This window comes from Rhinolophus sinicus, chromosome 13, assembly GCF_057876585.1.
Source record: "Rhinolophus sinicus isolate RSI-liver-muscle chromosome 13, RSI-T2T, whole genome shotgun sequence".
Lineage (NCBI taxonomy): Eukaryota > Metazoa > Chordata > Mammalia > Chiroptera > Rhinolophidae > Rhinolophus > Rhinolophus sinicus.
In genome coordinates this window covers 8,715,978-8,739,027 of record NC_142513.1, presented here as the reverse complement: position 1 = coordinate 8,739,027, position 23,050 = coordinate 8,715,978, and the positions used below count along the sequence as shown (strand labels likewise).

The 23,050-nt window shown below is 38.2% G+C and overlaps 1 protein-coding gene across 5 annotated transcripts in view; it reads right to left on the bottom strand.

Moving 5' to 3' along the window:
* The window catches only part of ADNP (activity dependent neuroprotector homeobox), a 33,166-nt gene that overhangs the window by 6,571 nt on the left and 3,545 nt on the right, over positions 1-23,050 (bottom strand). For 3 of the 5 annotated variants that reach the window (XM_074317461.2, XM_019726087.3, XM_088789073.1), the window contains exons 2-3: positions 5,407-5,519; positions 3,557-3,649 (exon numbers count right to left, since the gene is read on the bottom strand). The exons of 1 other annotated variant lie outside the window; for it this stretch is intronic. In XM_074317461.2, the coding sequence (XP_074173562.1) occupies positions 3,557-3,649; positions 5,407-5,514 (201 nt within the window). In that variant the 5' untranslated portion in view covers positions 5,515-5,519. The remainder of the gene's footprint in view (positions 1-3,556; positions 3,650-5,406; positions 5,520-23,050) is intronic. One more of the 5 variants, XM_074317463.2, reaches the window with a different exon arrangement.

The following is a 23,050-nucleotide window of genomic DNA, read 5'->3' as shown; positions in this document are numbered from 1 at the left end:
TCAATAACCCAGAATTACAATCACTGAAATAGGTAACAGTAAAGTTTGAAGTGACAGTCACTTCTCCCTGTGGCAAAGGAAGTACCACCTACTTATTCCCTCTTTCTGTCATATCTTCACCTGATGATATTGTTGGCACTGCTGGCACGCTGGACTAGTCGATATTGTTTTTAATTCCAATCTGTAAAAACTGAAGTTATACCTCTCTGTCACTGCTATCCTACAGAGCCACTAAGCCCCTCCCCTCATGGAGGTTGGGTGACATCGACATAGAAAAATAAGAAAACTTAAATGGAAGAAGTCTGATCCTCCTCTCTCCAGAAAAAACAAGGATTGCAACACAGACACAGAAAAATGATGGATAACCTAGATGAACAGAATGTTGGGGGAAACATTTTAGAAATAGAAGCCAAAGCACTTGGGGGAGGGGGGTGTGTGGCCTGCTGGTATACAATGGGCTTCAGAACTTTTAAGTAACAAAATCTCTAATTTTTACACTTGAAATTTTATCCAATGACAAAAAAGACACAAAGTTCTTCCTAGGTTTCTCTGCCACTTAAGAAAATATGAAATATAGTCATGTGTCACTTAACAACAGGGATACGTTCGGAGAACTGCATCGTAAGGCGATTTTGTTGTGCGAACGTCGCAGAGTGCACTTACATAAACCTAGATGGTCCAGCTGCCTACACACCGAGGCTGTATGGTCTAGCCTGTGGCTCCTGGGCTACAAGTCTGTACAGCATGTCAGGTACTGAATACTACAGGCAATCTTAACACAATGGTTAAGTATTATGTATCTAAACATACCCAAACATAGAAAAGGTACAGTAAAAATATGGTATAGGAGATAAAAAAAACGGCACACCTATATAGAGCACTTACCATGAACGGAGCTGGCAGGACTGAAGTTCTCTGGGTGAGTCAGTGAGTGAGAGGCAAGTGAGTGAGAAGGCTGGGGACATTCCTGTATGCTACTGTAGACTTTTCAACACTGGACACCCAGGCTACACTACATTTATAAAATATCTTTTCTTCAATAAATTAACCTTAGCTTATTGTAGCCTTTTACTTTATAAACTTTAGAACTTTGACTTTTTGTAATAACACTTAGCTTAAAACAAACACATTGTATAGCCATACAAAAATTTTTTCTTCATATCCTTAATTCTATAAGCTTTTTTCTATTGAATTTTTTTAACTTTTAAAACTTTTTTGTTAAACATGAAGACACACACAGGGTCAGTATCATCATCAATATCAGTGTCTTTCACCTCCATCTCTTGTCCCACCGGAAGGTCTTCAGGGGCAATAACATGCACAGAGCTGTCATCTCCTATGGTGATAAAGCCTTTTTCTGAACACCCTCTGAAAGACCTGCCCTGAGGCTCTTCTTGAGGAGGTGTTTCTCTTTTCAGAAATATGTCCATGGTGGTTTGCTTGGTTTGTTTGTGTTTTTCGTTACAGATTTGCTTCTAAGCAGATAATGCCACCATGAATATTCCTCTACTACTGAGAACTTTTCGGTGTCTGGGTCCACACTTTCTAACTTTTTATGGAGTGCGCAGAGGTCTGCAAAAGCTTCTGCCAAATCATTCATTGTGAATTTTCTTGAGGGTTCTTTTTCTTCTCCTGCAGTTTCCTTTTTTCTTGCCTTTTCTTCAGCTATGTGTTCCTGTTCCAGTTCTAACAACTGCTCAGAAATCACTTCTAGAAGCTCCTCAATGTGATCCTTATCCAGACCCAGATTAAAGTTGTCACCTCAACCACACCATGTTGAATTTTTGCGACCTCTTGATCCTTGGCAAATCGTTTGAAATTATGGACGAACCTTTTGAGTGTGTTCTTCTAAATGCTTTCATACATTCCTTGGGCTGACATCACCCCAAGCCCAGGCAAGTTTCTTATGCAGTCATAGATATCATAATCCTTCCAGAATTGGGTCAGTGTCTTCCTCAGATGCAGCAACAGCCTGGGCAAAGGCGTTCCACAGGCAGGAGGCCTTACAAGCCGTTATAACTCCGTGACCCATTGGTTGGATCAAAGAGGTGGTGACTGGCGGCAAAAACACCACTTTGTTATTGGGATGACGATCCCCAATAAAAGGAGGGTGTCCGGGAGCATTACCAACAAAAAGCAAAATCTGGAAAGGTATGTTATTCTCCACACAGTACTTCTCCATTTCGCTGATGTAACAATTCAGGAGGGCATCTTGGAAGAAGAGCTGGGGCCTCCATGACTTCTCACTGCCCTTGTAGTATATGGCAGAGTTTATGCTTGGAGACCCGGGCTGCTCGCTGTGCCAGATCACAAGGGTTTCTCACACTGTCGTCTGCAACGCTGCCCTCAAACAACAGTTTGTCCTGTCCTTAGAAGTCTTGAAACCTGGCACTGATGTGGCCTCCTTATGGATGAAAGTCCTTTCAGGCATCTGTTTCCAGAATAGGGAGGTTTCATCCATATAGAATATTTGCTCTGGCAAGTAATTTCCCTCCACAATCAGCTTATCTAGAGATTCCAAAAATTCTTCAGCTGCCTTCACACCAGCACTTGCAGACTTACCACTCACTTCATTCTTGAATCCTTTAAGCCACCCAGAGCTACCAGTAAATTCAACATTGTAGTTGGGTTGAGCCTTTTCTTTCAACATCACAAACATTTTGCTTTGGCCATGATCGTCATGGTGCTGTGCGGTCTTCAATCCAGGTTATTAGAAGGTTCTCCATGTCTGAGATAGGCCCTTCTCGAAATTTTGTTAGTCTCGTTGACTTCAATGAAGCAGGTGCTTTAACAGCTTCAGGCACTTTGTTCTTGTTCTCTAAGATTGTAGTTATGGTGGAGTGGGACATGCCTGACTGCCGAGCAATAACTATCACAGACTTTCACCTTCGTAGTCCTTAATCACTCTTAATTTTGTTTCCAGGTCAATCACTTAATGTGGCCTCTTACTGTAAACATTAGAAGTGGATTTTGTATACTAAGGGGCCACGATGAACAACAAAACAACACAAGATTAAATCAAGCACAAGAGAAAATGATGCAAGCAAGAGACGCTGTAAACAGATGTATGAGGCTGCTGCTGGTGTAATACAGTAGACTGTTTTACAGAAAGCTTTTTATGTAAGTAGAAAGTACACACTCAAATAATAAAAAGTATAGCAAACATACAAACCAGTAACAGTTGTTTATTATCATCGACTATTACTGTATGTAACTGTACATGCTGTAGTTTTACACGCCTGGCAGCGCAGGTTTGTTTACACCAGCATCGCCACAAACATGAGAATAACGTGTTACGCTACTGCCTTCACAACAACTTCAACATCACCGGGCAACAGGAACTGTTCAGCTCCATGATAATCGTATAGGACCACCACTGTATATTCAGTCCCACTATTGACGAAAACATCATGCGGCGCAAGACTAATTAATTTTGACATTTTTCACTTTAGGTTGTTGCCTACAAACAATCCATCACTATGAAAGGCCTAGATAGAGGTGAGAAGGGCGTATGCCAGGGATGCTGCCATTTGGGGAAGCCTCCTGTGCCACTTACCTGGTTTTTTGTAAGTGAAGGGTCCCACAGTCCTACATCCTCCCATGTAGTGTTTTTCAAATAAAAGTCATTAGGTTCAAACTGTTTAAAATCCTAGAAAACAGTGAAAGAAGTTTACAAAAACATAGTGGTATCAACTCTACCCAACCTTACATATATATCCTATCTCTTAACTAGGGTTAGAGTGATGTACCGGAAAACCAACCCCACCGACAACTCAATTAGGAGCCGTAAGGCTCTGAGGAAATACAAAAAGGCGTATGGAAGTCGCACTGAACATTTTGTATCAACCAAACATTCCCCTAGTGGTTAGACAGGTTTCCAAGGAAAACGCTGACGGTTCTAATTCAATAAAAAATTGAGCCCCATACTAACACATACTCTGATAAGTACCCTTCGTCAGAGTACTGTAACTCTTCAGTTGTAGGATTAGAACGGACCGTAATGTTTGCTTACAGCACTACGCATGTGATATTCCGGTTTTGTGCAATAAATAACATTGGGGGTGGGGCAGGGGATTGGACTGGGAAGAAAACACAGGACTTCTGAACCCCAAAAGGAAGAAAACTATTTAAAGAAACAGTATTATGTTAAATTTATACTCTTATATAAAAATTTAATGGCCTGCTTCCCCCCAGGCTAGGAAGATATGAAGTCTTAGGGTATAATTCCCCTTGCTCCTAAAAGGTTCACAGTTCAGTGTGGGACAATCAATGGGTATAATAATGGGAGGAACAAATCAAATACAGGATAGAAAAAGTACCTCATCATTTGCATTATTTATTCTTGAGACGATTACCCCACTGAGTGCAGTGTGAACGGACTGTTTCATCAGGCAGAGCTACCTGAACCTGAGGGGCTGGAGAGGGAGTGGAGTGAACTTCCACACTAGGGACAGCTAAGAGAGAAGCCCACGTTTGAGAAGCTTCAGTCTACGTGATAAACCCCTAGACTATTATTAGTGGTAATAAGGAAAAGAAAACCTGTTGAATGAGCAAATTGCTTTTTTACTTTCAATTCCATCCAACTGCTTACTAAGTGCCTATATGTGTCCACCCTGTGCTGGGCGTACACAGATGGGCAAGGTAGTTATGGTCCCTGACCAGCTGGAACTAAAAGGCTAGTGGGGAAAACAGTTTTAAGCATTTCTTTTCAATCAGAGGCTTTGATCAACTAACCATAAGACCTGGAGCAACGAGACCTAAAAAAGGAGACCAACGCACTGGCAACCCCACAGGGCTATTACCCAGCTCATAGACTACGAAGGCTAGAGAAACAGTTTGTCAAGTCCAAACTGTTATACAAGGGGAAGATAATAGCCTATGATGGGTCAAAAGGGCCAACAAATGCTCAAATCCCAAGGAAAGAGACAACAAGCACCCAAACCACCAGGCCTCAGCAATCAGAAGGTCAACCAGAACATTCAGGTATGTCAGAGTGAGAACAGGCTCTGGAGTCCCACAGACAGACCCTGCCTGCCACATGCTTAGCTGTGAGGTGGACGTATTTTCTTAATCTGTGAAGTGGAGGTAAGAATTCCTACGCATCCCCCACCCCAAGGTGTTGTTTTAAGGATTTGAATTTAGAGATAATTTTAAAGTATCTAGTAAAATGTCTGATATGAGTAGGCAGGCCCTCAATGGTAACTGCTTTTGCTTCAGGATGCGAAGATGAAAAAGCCCATTTTAGGGAGATGGGAACAATTAGGCTAATTCAGAAAGCTCTGGTGAAGCTAATGCTGTGGTCAAAATTAAGAATCACGCCTAAGAATTAACCATCCTGGCCTCTGACACAACGTAACCAATCAAAAGCTGAGTTATGTTAAAATTAAAAAATGACATGCTACTTACTTCTATGTGTTCTTTACAGTATTCCAACCCAATGTCACTAAGTATTTTTTTCACAGTTTTCCGGGCTTTTCTTAAACTGCCAAGATTGTTGACAGGAAGTTGGAACATAGTTTCTATTGGAAAAAAAAATTTTAAGTCAAGTCAAAACATGTACAACTTGTAATATTTACTAATTCCACTGATGGATCAAAAACCCTGGCCCAACCTCACAAAAAAGGTGAGTATCTAGCATGTTCTGAATACTTAAAGCAGGTAGGCAAAATAAGTACTCTCCGATCTTTTCTATTTTTAACAGGACATTTTATGTTACAGATTGGCTATGAATCTAATCTGGCACAATTCTGATTAAATTTTTGATGAACTTTTAAAGTTAAGAATTAGGTTAATAATACCAACAGATTATTTTAAAATCAAGTGTGAGTGCTTTTCTCCTTGTGATGTCGAACCTCTGAAAACAGAAAATGCTCACCACTTCCGCATCATTACCACAGAATTTTGAGTGCCAGGGAAAAGCAGCTTTTGTTGTCTGGGAACTCCCCTGCACATTGCTATGGTATTCTTAAACATTCTTCAAAGTTTCTGTATACTACTCAAACTAAAGACACTAACAGTTGTGTAATTTGCCCCTCAGCGAGCACCATACCTGGGCAAAAGCATTCACTTATAGTCATGGAATGAATGCTGAGAAGGGGAAAGCTGGGCACTCAGCACCAGGGCAAATAATGGTAATTATTATAGATTTTTGGGGATCCTTTTAAAAATGAAAAAATGTATGTGTGTGAGGGAATTGAAAGATTATTTAAATGACCTAATATACCAAAGAAGAAATTTAGATTCACTTTCCCCAAGTTCCTTAAAAACAAAGGTTGAAAAAATAAAATTAGTAAAACTTGGGTGGTTGAGAATTCATAAGGCGTCCAATAAGAGCATAAACGTTTCTTATAAAGTATGGTAACAAGTCATCATCAATTTAATAATCTAAATTTTACAGAATATAGAGTAGTTCTAAAAACCAAAAGCAAAGGCAAAAAGAAACGCATCAGGAATTAAAATTTAATACATGCAAATCTGCTTTTCTAATAAATAAGGGCTGTTACTCTTTAATACCCTACCATTTATAAACCACAATCAAAAAGTCAATCCCAAAGTAGAAAGATGTCACATTACCTCATTTATCATTCTAAGCCAAAAGTCAACATTAACTATATAAAACGGGAAGAAAAAAAGGGTGAAGCCTACCAAAACAGACAATAACTCCTAGAAATTCTGAATCCAGATGTTACCAGAACTTAGACGTCTCAAAATATTCTATATGAAGAACCAAAGTGTAACTGAGGCCAAAAGAGAAATGTATTTCACTGAGAAAAACACTTATCAGCCTTTTCATCTTTAAGGCAGAACTCCTGCTAGCTATGAAACGTGACTAGGGACAGTGTCCTCTGTACTCTCTGCCACCCAGTAACCTGTGTAACATTTAGCTAATAGCAGACTTAGAAGTCATTTCTGATACAAATTGATGTGCATTCAAGACCAAATTTATTATTCCTTATGGAAATTTGATTGCTAAATTGTTTTAAACCATCAAAAAGATTAACAATTTTAAACCAGAGAAAATTTTTAATCAGTTGCTCAATAAAACAGTTCCACAAACCAGGTCATCAAATGAAGAGACCAGGCATCAAAATGGATGCCACAGACACCCAAGCCTGAGAAGAGACATCTTGTTTCTCCATTCATTTCATAAACTCTCTGGAGGCCAAAATCCAGTTCTTTTGGAACTTTTCAAGTTAATCCTGCTTCACTTCAGAGCAGAGATGTGCCCAGGAGGCAACCATTACTGATTTTCCCAGTATCTTGGATAAGCAGCCCAACATCTCAGCAAAACAAATACACAAAGATTTGGGTACATGGCCACCATCAAAACCACCAGTCTATATAGAAAACATCCAAAGAAGTCAAACTGCAGCTCAGGATAAAGGAAAACCAATTTTCCTATGGAAAATACCAGGCATTCTCAGTGCCTACCCGCGGCTAACTAACAACGTTGTGTGAAGACCTCCAAAGGAAGCACCTCAGCGCACGGCAGGCACGCAATTTATCCACCCAGCTCTGAAAATGTGAGTAAGCTCGTAAGGGAGCTTCGTGACAAGAAACTTACAGTTTATAATATAAAAAGTGACATTTCTGCCACAGAGTAAATCTCAAGTTTACTTATTTAGGCTGAGTTTAAAAGGCTTATAAATAAAATAGTGACACTGCTTATTGGAAAATGCTGTATAAAAAAATGGTTCTTTGTTCTGTGATTAGCAACTAGGAGGAACCAAAGTTTACACTGAAAGAAGTAGAACAGTCTAAGATTGTAATTGTCTTCACGACATTTCTAATAACCTTGGGAATTCTATCATCTGCCCCCTTTCCCAGATGGAGGTGCCCTCTTCTCTATGTATTTGCTGATGGAGGCCTTTTCCAATATTGTGTTCATCTAGAGCTGGAATAACACATTCGTAGTATGTGTTACCGACCTCAAAAACATTTACAAAGCGTTTTTCTTTCTTTAAACAATTTTCTCAGTATATAAAACAGGCACACAGTACAGGACTATAAGCAAGGAAAGCTCCCTCCTACTCCTGTTCTACAGCCACAGCAGCTCCCCTTCCCAGAAAGGGCTACTGTCACCATTTCTTGTGTTTCTCTCTTGAGCTTTTCCTATGGTAGTAACAAGCCAAAGGTTCCTTGAAAGGAAGCCTCCAACAAACTTTTATCAGTCAACATTAGACTTATTATGGGTGATAAGAAAAAGAACTCCCTACTGCTTGCTGTGAAGAAACCACTTCAAATTAACTGCTGGCTCCAGGGTTCATTAATGTTATCTATTTGATTCTTATTTAAATACCTTTGCAAGAATTACCCCACCTCCTCCCCACTCCTTAAAAACCCTTTGAATTAGGAATCTAGACGAAGGGTCCATACCTTCAGTAACTAAAGGGTAGAACAGAGTAAACAGGAAATCAACTGCCAGTTTCCTTACTTTTGAATAGAAAGAGAGCTAAAAACAGAATATTTACAATTATTAGTTGTCCCCAAGTGGCTAGTCCTTTCTCGAGTAGCTGTGGCTAGCAGGCTGGCTATTTTTCACAAGGGCAGCACCATTACTCCAATACCAAGGAGCGCTCCCTGCAGCCAAACCATACGTAATCTCTCAGCTCATGGCATAAAAAAGGGGAAATATCCAATTTAATAGAACAGTATCATTGTTCATCTGTTTACCAATCATTTTCAGAGCACCTACACTTTGCCAGTCAATGTACTAGAATAGAGAGATAAACAGGACACAGTTCTTCCCGTTCAACCCTCCACCAACTCTAGGGGATGGGATCTAGAGCAGTCGGCACGAGGTCCCGGGAGGAAAGAACACACGTGTTTGTTTTGCCTGCCCAACTTCCCTTGGACCCACTCCTGCCGCTACTGATGTGCAGTCAGTTAGGAGGCCCTTCGTCCATTAGAGCAGAGTGTACACGACTCGGGTAGGCCAATTAGAGTATTCGATCTCTGTAGACACTGTTAGTACAGAGTGGGACATGGGATTCAAACAGGGCTGCCAGCGATGCTGACAAGCAGAGGCAGGACCTGCTGCCACATGGAGAAAGCAGAGGGAAGGAGAGTCCTGCTGACACTGCGTAAGGTCCTCAATCCAGCTGCACTCTGTGCCTGAAAGAGCCTCCACGCCCACCTGTGAATTTTCAGAAATACGAGAACACACACGATCATTTTTGCTTAAGCTTTGGTTCATGTCACTTGTCACCTAAAGTCAGACCTATAGTGGGACATAGAAGACAAAGTGAGTAAGAGGGAAGATGGAGAATTTCACGCAAAATAATTGTACTTGTGAACTGGGTCTAGTAGGAAGAATAGGAGTTTGACAGGAAGATACAGTTATTCTGGAAGATGCTCTGGCCCCTGGTTTCATTAATCAAAAACAAAACACTATATGGAAAGAGTCAAACACTTTCTAAATGCTAAAAGAATTTGGGGAAAGCTCAACAGCCCATTAATAATAACAGTTTAACATTTGCAAGTGTTTAATTAACAATTGAAGATAAGTAACTTTTGGTAAGCATATAAGACCTGATGAACTAGACTTAAACAATTACTTTTCCAGAATGATTTAAATTTATTGTTGAATGATTCAGCCACACTCCTTTTTCCTATCAATCTTTGCAAATTATACTCACACTACTGATTGGGGCCAAAACATTGAAGTTTTACTAATCCTGGACCAAACTCCTAATCACATGCTTTCTTAAGAAAGCAAGAGTCAGGTGACCAAAACAAAAATCTACGAACTGTAGCCCTAGGGTACAGATGATTTAAAACCATACAAATATATACACGTAAGACTGATCAAATACATGCACCTCTTTCCCCTCCAAATACCAAAAGCAAAAATACTCCTTTACTCCAAGTACCAAGAGGGTTAGCATAAAGGCAGAGCGAGCCTGTCTCATGAGGAAGTATCTGTAGGCTGAATCTGTATGGGGGAAGGAAGATGATACAACATCAATAACTGCGGACCTGACTGAAGCAAAGAGGTCATTAACTGAGAAACATAATTATAATCATTTATGAAAAAAACCCAGCTCTGCCAAAAGTCTGGGATCTAGTCAGGTGTACTCAGAATCTTTTGGGTCAGGAAGATGGAGGGAAACCCAACAGATGGCAATGCTAGTTTAGCAGGCTCAAGGCAAGGTCTGCAGGACCCAACACACCAAGAGTCAGCAGGGCTTCTCTCTATATGGTAGTCCCTCTGCAAAGCCACCAATCAAAGGTGGCATCATTTAGTCACTATTTTTAGGGGTAGCAGAAAAGCATCTGTAACTGTGCCATCAAAAAGTAAAACAAACAAACAAAAAACAAAACAAAATAAAACCCAACCTTAAACCTTTGACCAGGCACTGATAATCAACCCAGGAAAGAGAAAAAAAAAAAAAAGCTTCCAAATCAAACTTCTCTAGATAATGTTTTAAGCTACTGCAAGTGTGGATCTAGCTTGACATTTTCCACTATACAATTCTTCATACTTTTAATATGCATTCTTATATGGTATTTCCCAAGTTCCTAATAAGAATGTGTCAATTTAACATGCCAGGAAATACAAAGTAAATATGATCATGTGTCCTAGTTTCCATCACCTGCTGGTATAACCGCTACTTTCTAATATCTGGGAACTGAAATCTGAACATATACCAGAGTGACAACTAATGTATCAGTTGTTACATTAGTGAATGCAAACCCACATTTCTGACAATGTACAAAGAGCTATACAAGGATGGTTACACTCCTTCCTGGTGACACCTAAACATAAGCTGCTTATACCAGTGGTTTTCAACCCTGCCCCACCACCCAGAGGTGAGACTCTTGCTTTTAAAGAAAACTTAGTTGAAATATAAAAAAGATAAAAGTGGAGGGGCTCAGATTTAAATGAACAAAGGAAGAAAAAATTCTCTGCCCTCAAATATCTCCTTGAAATAGTTACTTGTTTAAACTAAGCTCATAATACAGACTTATGCCAAGGTGGCAGTCTACTGAAACAAAACCTGGACCTAGTGGGCAATCAACCAAAATAGGAAGTTGGATAGGTGTGGCAGAATTCCAACAGTTTAGTGAAAATCTCCCCTAAATAAAATTAGTCTGATCAGAACATGGTTATAAGAAGCCCACAGTAAGCACAAGGATCAGAACATAGTTTATACTTTGATGTTGTCTTTTAAATATTTCTGCATTAAAGCTGTAAAGATAAATATAGTCTCTCTGGGAATATCTTTTACCGGGATGGAGAAAAAAAAGCAAAGGCTAGAAATGATGCCATTACCAGTGAAGAAAATGGCTGCTGTGTTTTCTAAGTTAATAAAAATTAGGAAGACATTAAAATAACTACAATATAAACAATTTCAGTTTTGGTAACCTGATCAACCCAAATTAATATTTAAGAAATTCAGATCTTTGATACTAAAACAAAGTATAGGTAGTTGACCTTTGAACAATGAGGGGGTTAGGGGCACTGACGCCCTGTGCAGTTGAAAAATCAAAGTATAACTTTTGACTCCCCCCAAACTTAACTAATAGCCTGTTAACCAGTAGTCTTACTAGATAACATAGTCGAGTAACACATATATTGTGTTATATGTATTATATACTGTATTCTTAAAAGAAAGTGAGAGAAAATATTAAGAAAATCTTAAGAAAAACATTTACAATACTGTACATATTTATTGAAAAATAAATCTGTGTATAGTGGACGTGTGCAGTTCAAACCCATGTTGTTCAAGCATCAACTGTCCTCCAATTAATGCTGATATGAGTATTTACATAAAAAATTTTATAACCTAGATTGGAGGTTTAAGAGTCAGGTATTTGAAGTTTCTTTAAACTCCCAACCTAACTGAAGAAATGTTAAGTTATGTTGTTTTCTAAAAAGCTAAGCATTTTAAGAAGATTCTCATGAAGAGAACCAAAGCATCAGTTACTTACTGTTATCCATGATGGTACTTTTTAAAAAACTGATTTTGTGATGTCTCTGTGGAACATTTCGGACCCATAAGATAAAAACTAGGCAGAACGAAAACACCACTCCCATATTTATGCACTCTCTTTCCCTCCCACCTCCTCAGCGACAGATTTCATACCTGTCAATATCACTCAGAGTAAAACTGTAGTGATCATAAAACACTATTCTCTTTTTATAACCAATAACGCTTATCTTTCCTGAAATCTGAAGTGGTGAAAACAGACGTCTTATTTGCTTTTAAGCGTGTCACTAAATCCTACTTTTAAATTAAACCAGTTGTAAAAAGGTTTATATATTTGTAAAGCCATGCGGGAACAACCCTCCAACAAGTGAGCACATGGAGAGCCCAGAACCCACATTCAGTCTGGAAGCAAGCCTACTCAATCTTTTTCTAAAACACGGTCTTGAACAGAAGCGGCTGATCTTTCAATTTCCTATAAATTCGGGTAAAAGACCTTCCATATGCCAGAAGCTCCTCATAAAAAGGCAGCTCTGTCTTCTGCCGCTCTCTTCCTCAGTCCCAAATACTACAGAACAAGTAATTGTCTGATTATCTACAGGCATAGAATGCCTTTCTGGATTAGCAGATAAAACTGTGCAGCATGACAGAGGTAAGAAAAGAGTTTAGTTGTCTCCTCTCTCAATCTTACCAGAAAATGTGCAGCAGTGTTGAGGCTAAAAAAGGGGACATTAGGAAAGTCCAGGAGGATTGGAAAGAGAAAGTACTTTGCCAAGTGAAGACATACTTATACCAAAAGCTACACGTGAACACGGCGTATATTGCTTAGGAGAATCACCGGAACACTGTTAATGAAGACAAGCAGGCAGGAAACGTAACCTATGTCTGGTTTCTTCTTCACTACTAACTGCATTGACTTTTACTTTCCTGTTCGATAATAAAGAAACCCAGTTCATTAAGTGTCAAACACAAAATTGCCTCCACTTCAGGAAAAGAAAAAAACCTTTGATTTTCTTCAAGTTTTTAACCAAATCAATTATTAAATTCTGTATAATTTTCATAGTGAATTCTCTGGTAGGTAGACTATTTATGAAGGCAAAGTGAGTATATTTATCTAAATACAGCATCCTGTACAGAAACACTTGGCCATAGGAATACTTTGGGCCACTTTCTATAAACATGTGAATGAATCCCTTCCACAAACAACCCTGCTCTAAGAGACTATCTCTTTGCCTGGTCCCCTCAAGTGAGGGAATTTATAGAAACCCCACAGCTCAGTTCACAAGTTTACTATTTACATTTTGTAACCTGCCCACAACTCTCAGCTCAGCTATAGAAGTTGAATCACGTAGCCAGCCTTTCAAGTTTTTAAGATATTTCCTCCTTCCCGCCCAAGTGTTCCCCCTTCTCCCAAGTAAACCATGCTCAATCTTTTCACAATTCCTTGTTCTCGCATAAGCCAATCACCAATGGATGGGCTCCAGTTTGTCAATCTCTTTGATGTCCTGAGTAAGCAGTTATTCCAGGTGTGACACAAGCAGAAAGTCAAGTGGGACAACACTTCTCTAATTCTGGATATTATTTTTAAATTAATCCTCCTAAAAGATGCATCTGTGTTGGTGGCAGCCACTTCATACGTTTGATCAACCAAAATCTTTTTTTTTGGCCTATGTGCTGCCATGTTCAGCATTAGCTGGTTCAGCTGGTGAGAAAGACAGATACTCTGTATTCAATCCATGTCTGGTTAGAAGAGAAGTAACTATCAACAGTTTTTAAGTGCCCCTCAATTGAAGGGGCATGAGCATTCTCATTCCAAAATGAAAAAGAATATCCAGTACAGTCCTTAGGAAAGACAAGAAATTGAGATTCACATTCCAAATCACAACATCAACTGCAATTTTATGAAAAAGCAGTACTCTGAATACTCAAAGAACCCATGGGTTACCTATTCTAAACTCTTATTTTACAGATTAGCAACTGAGGTAAAGCAACTGGTCCAAGGATGATCAGCTTGTCAAGGACAAAGCTGGGTCTCAAGGTCATCTCCAGATCTAGGACGCACTACTCCCCTCATTACCCACAAAGATGAAGCTGTGATCTGACATTCATTACAAACAAACAATAGCATGTTATATACATACACCCAAAAGTGCCAGAGCTTCAACACCACAGGTTGAAGTGACCTTAAAAAAGTTCAGCCAAACCAGCTCAAGTGGTGATACAGAGACTAAGAATACACACTCATCTCAGGTCAGACAGCCCTATTCCATCCAGAGAACTGCAACAACTCAGCTCTGAGACCACTTGCTCTAAAGTCCTCTTACGTGAAATCACCATGGCTGCCAACATTCACTAGTCATATCTGAAACACATCTTTCTATCCAAATTGTAATTGCAGTATCTTGCAAAAGGAAATCCACAACCTTGGTATCCTTACATAAAACAACAGGTTTTCAAAAAACAGGTATGCTATATGTCTCTCCTTTATCATCTTCCCATTATCAAGACTCAAAGCATATTCTGAAAATTGCTTGGGAAAGCAGAGGCTTTGGTGATCTTTTTTCTTTTTCTGGAGGGCAGGGGTAGGCAGGAGGTTAGTCAGCTTTGAACAACCTCTTCAGTTCCTTTTCCCAAATAAAATTCCTTTCGTTTTTGTTACATAGGCAATTGGGAAATGAAAACATAGGTCCACACAAAAATTTGTACATGAACGTTCTCAGCAGTATTCATAACACCCAACACCCAAGGAGAAACAACCCAAATCTTCAACTGATAAATGGATAAATAAAACGTGGTATTATCCATACAATGGAATATTTCTCAGCCATAAAAAGGAATGACATATTGATACATGCTCCAACACGGATGAACCTTGAAAGCATTATGCTAAGTGAAAGAAGTCAATCACAAAAGGCCACTTATTGTATGATTCCATTTACATGAAATGCCCAGAAAAGGCAAACCTAGGAGACAGAAAGCAGATTCAAGTTGCCTAGGGCTACAGAATTTAGAGCAGAAAATAGAGGGTGACTGCTACTGGGTTCTTTGTGGGGTGATAAAAATATTCTGTAAATGATTCCGGTGATAGTTGCATAACACTGAATATCTAAAAACTAAAAACATTTAATTGTACACTTTAAATAGGTGAATTGTATGGTATATGAATTATCTCTCAGTAAAGCTGTTACCCCCCCCCCAAAAAAAGCTATTAGACCTAGTGTAAGATTACAAAATATAAGGCAAAAACATAAAATAACTTAATTTTATGTAAAGACAATAGTTAACACTGGGGTAATATTTATCCTTCCAGATTTTTATGCACCTATGATTTGTTTTTCTTTTAAAATAAACAGAATCTATGTATTTCACTGTTTATACATGCAGGAAGAAAACCAAAGTTGCTTGAAAATTTTATACATTTTTATTTTAAGAACTGTGTTTGCCAGTAAGGCTATTAACCTTAAAATGTGGCTAGTCTGAACTGAGATATGCTTTAAAATAATTTTATTTATATTGTGGTAATATACACTTAACAAAATTTACCAAACCATTTTTAAATGTACAGTTCAGTATTAGTCATACTGTGCTACCATCACTACTATCCACTGCCAGAACTTTTCTCATCTTTTACACTGAAACTCTATACCCATTAAACAATAACTCCCCATTTCTCCCTCCCCCTCTGCACCGGGCAACCACCATTCTAGTCTATGCTTTTGACTAAGTACTTCTTATAAGTGAAATCATAATGTATTTGTCTTTCTGTGACTGGCTTATTTAGCATAATATCCCCAAAGTTTATCCATATTATAGATAGATAATTAAGTTCGCTAACTCATCCTAGAAAAAGTGCTACATACCTCATTGCTGAATATCACTATGGTCACCTTCGAAGTACTCCCCTTGGGAAGCTATGCACTGATGCCAGCGCCTAGTCTACCCTTCAAAGCAATTTTGGAACTCTTGTTCTGGAATGGCTATCAGAGCTATCGTCGTATTATCCTTGATGTCCTGAATGTCATCAGAATGTCTTTAATATTTCCTTTCTCTCCGGGTAAAAAAGTCACTGAGGGCTAGATCAGGTGAGTAGGGAGGGTGTTCCAATACCAATAGTTATTTGTTTACTGGCTAAAAACTCCCTCACAGACAGTGCCGTGGGAGCTGGTGCACTGTCGTCACGCAAGTGCCATGAATTGTTGGTGAAAAGTTCAGGTCGTCTAAGTTTATCACACACCCTTTTCAGCACTTCCAAATAGTCAACTTGGTTAACTGTCCAGTTGATACAAATTCGTATCAAAATCCCTGATATCAAAAAAAGTTAGCAACATCGTTCCAACAAATCTGTGAACTTAATGGTCAGATGTTTGTATGTCAGAATTTCCTTCCTTTTTAAGGCTGATTAATATTCTGCACCATGTCTGCATATTTAGCTTATTCATTCACCTGCTTATCCATGGACACCTCGGTGGCTTCCACCTGTTAGCTATAGTGAATAATACTGCTATGAACATGGCTGTACACGAGTCTTCTAGACCCTGGTGTCGTATCACATGATAACTGTTTCCATAGCAGTTCTACCATTTACAGTCCATCAGCAGTACACAAGAATTCCAATTTTTCCACAGCTTCACAACACACATTTTTTTATGGTAGCCATCTTAATGGGTATGAGGTAGTATTTCATTGTAGTTTTGATTTGCATTTCCCTAATGCTTTGTGATGTTGAATATCTTTTCCTATGTTTATTGGCCATTTGCGTGTATCATCTTTGGAGAAATGTCTTTTCGAGTCCTTTGCCCATTTGAGATATGCTTTTAAGTATAAAATATACTCAGGATTTCCAAGGTCTAGTATTAAAAAAAACAAGTATCTCATAAATACCTCTTCAAAAATACTGACATGTTAAAATAACAATACTGTGGATATAACTGGGCTAAAATGTTAAATTTCACTTTTTATTTTTTAAAATGTGGCTACTGGAAACAGATGTTTCCAAAACGTTATGCTAAATGAAAAAAAGCTAGTCACAAAAGGACAAATACTGTATGATTGCACTCATGAGACACTAAAAGCAGTGAAATTCACAGAGACAGAAAGAAGGGTAGTTGGCAAGGGCTGAGGGGAGGGGAGAATGGGGGTTATTGTTTAATGGGTACAGTTTCAGTTTTGCAAGACGAAAAAAGTTCTGGAGATGGACGTGATAAAGGGTGCACAACAGTGTGAGTGTGTTTAATGTCACAAAACTGTACACTTAAAAAGTGGTTAAAATGATAGTTATGTATATTCTACAATTAAAAATAAATAAAAAACTTTAAAAATGTGGCTACTGGAAAATTGAAGGCAATAGTAGTGAATATGGAACCAGATAAGGTTTGCCTGCAATTTTATCAGCAGGGTAGTGTGGGTTCAAAATTAGAGGCATTTGTTACTCATGGGTCTCTTTGCCAGAACTACGAATATTAAGCATCTGTTTAGATTTCTTTGAACAACTTTGAAGGCCTTCACAAATTTCCAAACCATTTTGGACAACATTAAACAGTGACTCAATGTAACATATTAATGGCCCCCAAACTGTTGTCTGTAAAAAAAAAAAAAAAAAAAAAAGTCTTAGCAGAGAGTTCACTTTCCTGGCAAATCTGCTCCACTCCAAGAGGCCAGGAACAGTGGGACGCAGAAAGTCCTCACTTAAAGTCATCGTTGATAGGTTCTTGGAACTGCAGTGAAACGACGTATAAAGAAACCAATGTTACCATAGGCTGACTGATATAAACAAGAGTTAAGTTCGTTCGGCATCTCATCAGAAACAACAGTGAATGAAATGACATTATTCGAGGACCCACTGTTTATCACTCTGTCAGTGTCAAAGGCCCCAATTAACTCTGCCTTAACTGAACAGAGTTAATCCAGCTGGGGTTACTTTAATGAGAAGTTCAACTATTCTCTAGTTTTGTAAAACTTAAGTGATTCTAGAGTACCTAGCAGTACAGAAAAAGACTACACGCATTTCAGCCCTACTCAGTCTGAAAGGTATGCAAAATCACCAGAGCCTTAGGTATAAGATACTGAAGTGACAGCAAAAGGAAGGAGAAAAAGGTTCAAGGGTGATGCCTACAGACTACATCAAAATTTATGTTTCCAAATAAGATTAAATTGTGTCCATGGAAAAAAATTTAGCTGACCTATCAGGTAAAAATTTGACCTATGAGGTAAAAATGTTGACCTCCTCACTTCAAACTTCTGTAACAAGAAGGTGACATATCACAGTAAAGCTTTCCTCTGCTGAAAGATAGTATGATGTAGTGATCAAGAATACAGCCCTAGAGCTGGGCAGATCTGTGTTCAAATACTCGCTCGGCCACTTACTATCTTTGTGACCCTAAAAACGTTACTTAACCTCTGGAGATCTGTTTCTTTATCGTACAACCAAAAGGACACTACTGTTTAAATGTCAGAAGGATTAGATGAGATGATGCCAGTTAATGCTTAAAAGCAGTTATCATTATTATCGGGTTGGTGCAAAAGTAATTGCAGTTTTTGCAATTTTATTTTTAAAACCGCAATTACTTTTGCACCAATTTAATAGCTTAAACTAGATCAGGTACTGGAATAATCACTTCAAAAATTGTTGAGTTCACACCAGGGTAAAATCTTTTAAAAAGCATGAACTATTATTATTCCTGAGAATCAGATGTTTGCCATACACTTGCTTCTGTTGTACACATTATAATGTGCAAACGTACATACATAGAGGATTTTTATACATTTGTGTGAACCATTCATGTTAGATACAGTAAGCATAGTCTTAACTTTACAGGTGCTGTGGCACTTAAAATGCTTATGCAATAGAACATCTGCAAATACCCAAAATAAACTGAGGTGATTTACAGTGATGTAGAAACAAAGGTATGATCTAGATTCTTCATATTTATTTTAAAAAAATGTGGGTCATTCCTTTTTTAAGACTTTCAGACTAAAAGATTAGTGCCTACAACTGGAAAATGCTATTATGTTGCTGCTTATCCTGTTACTTTAAGATTTCAGACAAGAATCCTAGCTGTCAATATGAGCATTTCTAGAACACCAAGGGAACCAATGGTTCTCAGGATATACTTGAGAGTGCTGAGAGACTATAAGATACGTATACGGATGGAGATGATGCCTGAGGGAAAAGATGAAAGCTGAACAACTGCAACCAGAGGTGTGGCCCCCTAACCTTTAATCGATGTTATCTACTAGAGTTCACATAAAATTTTATTTGAAAGGGGGAAAGACGCTTCACTGCTTAAAAAGAAAAAAAGACTGAGAATATCTCTAACATCGCAATCTAGCTTTAGGGAGTGCGAGATGGGGAGCATTTCCCAATTTACTCCTTTTGAAATAGGCATTCCTGCAAGGCAGGGCCGTGTCATGGGGAGTGACTTCAGCACTCTGCTGCCTACATAAGAATGCCACAGGCTCTGCGCGGCTTGCTGTCAATACAGGTGGAAAACCTGGCTTAAGAGAAATGTGAAAAAGGGAAATTAATTCACAAGTGGGCCTAAGAGTCCTCTGGAATCATTTCAGAAGCATGTTGCTGGTCTTTGCATCCATATGGCATAAGACAAAGGTACATTATTTTCAACCCCTTAAAAAATTTTCTACACTCTAGCAAAACTACTCAGAAATAATTTTCCCATAATGAGAAATTATTTTTTTCATCATTCTTGAAAAATAAAAAACATATTTAAATCATCATCTTAAGTTTTTCCTAAATCATTTCCTAGAGTCAAGGCTTAGTTAGCCAAAGCATTTATTCTTTGTAGCAAAAACATTATTCTTATAGCAGGTTTTGACAATTGATGGCTACATTTTCTGCAGAGAAGTTTTATTTTTGTTTTTCTTGTTTTTAAGTCTATCTTGATCTTGAACAAGAACTGAGCACTCCCTGTGTTTAGGACACTTCCAGTCTCAGTTCATCTCTTTCAAAAGAGCAAGAATTCTAATTGTTGACTTAAACTGACAACTCGAATTTAAAAATCTGACAAATTCTGCCATATTTCTACTAGATAGAAGTTTCTTTTCTTTTTCTTTTTTTAGAAGTTTCTTTAGATACACCAGGTTTCAAAAAAGACCACTCATACAGGCTCTCAATTGTTGCCAGCTTTCACCAGAAAAGGAAAGCTTTACAGGTTTTCAAGGGAAGCACAGGTTTACACAAGCTCTTACATGGAGTATAAAGCATTCAGAATGGCAGAAGGGCAAAAGCCAGCAATTATCTGTCTAAGCAAAAATAACTGCTCACAGGGGAGAAAGAACAAGGCTGCCCTAACTAAAATACTGGGAAAAGCAATGGGACCCTATAAAAATTTTCTTTTTTGATCCTTATACAAGTAATTTCAAACAAGACATATGCTACTTCAACTCACTGCCACCAACACAATTTTCATCTATACTGTCTTGGGGTATGGCTAGCTCGCTCCTTTAACTGTGGAGCCCATTAGGGATCCTTGGGTGTTAGCTGACATACAAGCACAAAACATCACTACGAAGTTATGAAGCATTCATCTGAGCCCTCATTAATCAAACAGCTCACAGGAGCATTATAAACGCCTGTGTTCCAAGCACAGGCCTGGGAACCAGCCCAGACATATTCCCGGGCTCACTTCATCATTGCATGTGGTAGTGCCTTCATTTCCCTACTTGTGAAACAGGGACAGTCCTGAGAGAATTGAGAATGGTTTATAAGATACTTGGAAAACAAAACGGGCAAGCTGGCAGTAGTATTTTATAACACCATAAAGGCCAGCAAGGGGGCCTTTCACACTGACAGCTCATCCTCATTAAAGGCACCAACCAAGTCATCTGAGAAACGTCACATAAACACAACCCAAAGCTGAGCGACTCAATTACAAATCTACACACTCTTACTGGAGAGGGAATTAGGACATGTAGGGATTTATTTTCAATTCTAAGGGCGGGTCAAACAGCGTGAGTTTCTTATAGATTATGCGCATGTTTTTTGAGTTAAATCTTAAACTGCAATATATGTTCAGGGCAGTCTTCCCTTTGTGAACTCTTATCAAAAATATTTTATGCCCTCCTCTTAATTTCCAAACCTTTATTTCCTGGAACACTGCTGAAGTTCTTAAGATTTTAGGATTTCTCTCACTGCTGTCTTAGAACAATGCTAGGGATCAGTAAAACCAAGGCAGCTTATGAGTGCATCTCAAAGAACAACTAAAGGCAAAGAGCAGTGAACACACACGTGGAGATGAAGGAACCCGGAACAGAAAAATTGCAAAGAATTTTGCATTTTACACTAATAGAATAAAAATGTGCACTTCCAATCAAAACTGGCACTTTACATAGTTCGCTCACATTTTATCAGTGACTATGTGTGTGTATATATATATACATATATATACACACAAATTTACACACAGCTCCATATAATCAAGTCGATATATACGCTGTCCCAATTTGAGAAGCCTGGTAACATGTGAGGGGAGCCTTCTCCCAGTGAAGCAGAATATGGATCTCATTGAAGCTCACCCCTAACCTGGCAGATATCAAAGGTATACAGGTCACGTACAAAGCTGAGGTGTAAGGAGTACTAAGCCCGGGAGAGACTGAGGAAGCACCATCATCCTTCCTACCACTTTCTAAGTAACAGGATCAGGCAAACAGGCAATAAAAACCCATGAAGTCACAGAGGAACTATGGCCACTCATGCTGGACAAAACATGGATGGTTTCTTTTATAAAGTGTCTCAACAATCAAGGTGGAAAGTGCCAATGTGTAAACAAGAAACAGCTTCTGCATTCAAAATAACAATTCAGTTAATTAGTGTAGGGCTTTGGTTCATGACAGTTTCAAATGCCAAGTTTCCAAACTAACAACATAAAATGTGCAACTGACAGTGATGCCCATCAGTAAAATACGGCATTTGCTTCAGATTTAATACCTCAAGCTCTTACGAAACTAAAGGACGAAAAACTAAGTTTATATGATGCCAATAACAACACATCAAGCTCTGTGAATCTAACTGTAATTAAATTATTCACATAGGGGAACAATATTTTTCTTAATCTTCATGTCTCTTTAGGCAAGTAAGTGAAAGTTACACTCTCATGGAAAGTATTTTACCTTCTGGAAGACATAACAAAGTTTATGACATTGTTTTAAAGCGAAAGTCCTTTGGAAGTCGAGGATGAACAAGAGCTTATTATGCAATAGTACTGGGCATCTTAGTGTAAACTACAAATTAGCTTCTAATCTTATCAAATAAAAATGTCAATTTTCAAATACTTCCACAGCATTTTAAAAAGTTTATTTTACTAAGATTTAAACAGGTTATTTAAAAAAACCTTATAATGTTTAATCCTGATGTTTTCCTCTGCACTTACATTTCCAACTCTAAAAAAGCAGAATGTATTTTATGTGTACATACATACAAACCCTGATTAATGGAATTAGTCTGCCAAGATCTATTACAATTTATGCAATTCTTGTGTTTCTCAAAAGAAAAATACACTTAAATTCTGAAGATTTTATCTCTTCTCTATTGATCCTTATTTGCTTTTATAACAGAACAGCTCTATCTTCCTTATTAAACTAATTGTCAATAAATGTGTAGCCAACATGTGTATATCTTAAATATATCAACAGATTGCTGAGTATTTAAAATTTCAAAATACTAAGAATTATTTTTAACACACTTTTCAAAATTTATAGTTACAAGGAAGCAACTATTTAACTCGTAGTGTATCTTATATAATGATGCTTTTAGTAATCAAATATAAATAATACATGCGTGTATGTTATAATGAAAATCAAAAGCTATTTTACTTGATAAAACCCTACTGGGTTGGTTATTTGGCAGCAAGTACACACTCATGGAAAGGCCGGTTCTGATCAGAGAAACTTTATAAAGTTTTTAGAAGCTTATCAACTCTTGAGATTGGGGCTTCAAAATAAGAGTAATTAACTTAATTTGTTCAACATGCTGATGGTTAATTTTAACATAAATAGCATTAGAACTTTTCCTACACTCTGGTTTAAGGGAAAAAAGAGAAAATTTAAGCAAAACAAATTCACAGTGGGTATGTTTATAACCAATGACTTCCAGATAGGTAGGGCGA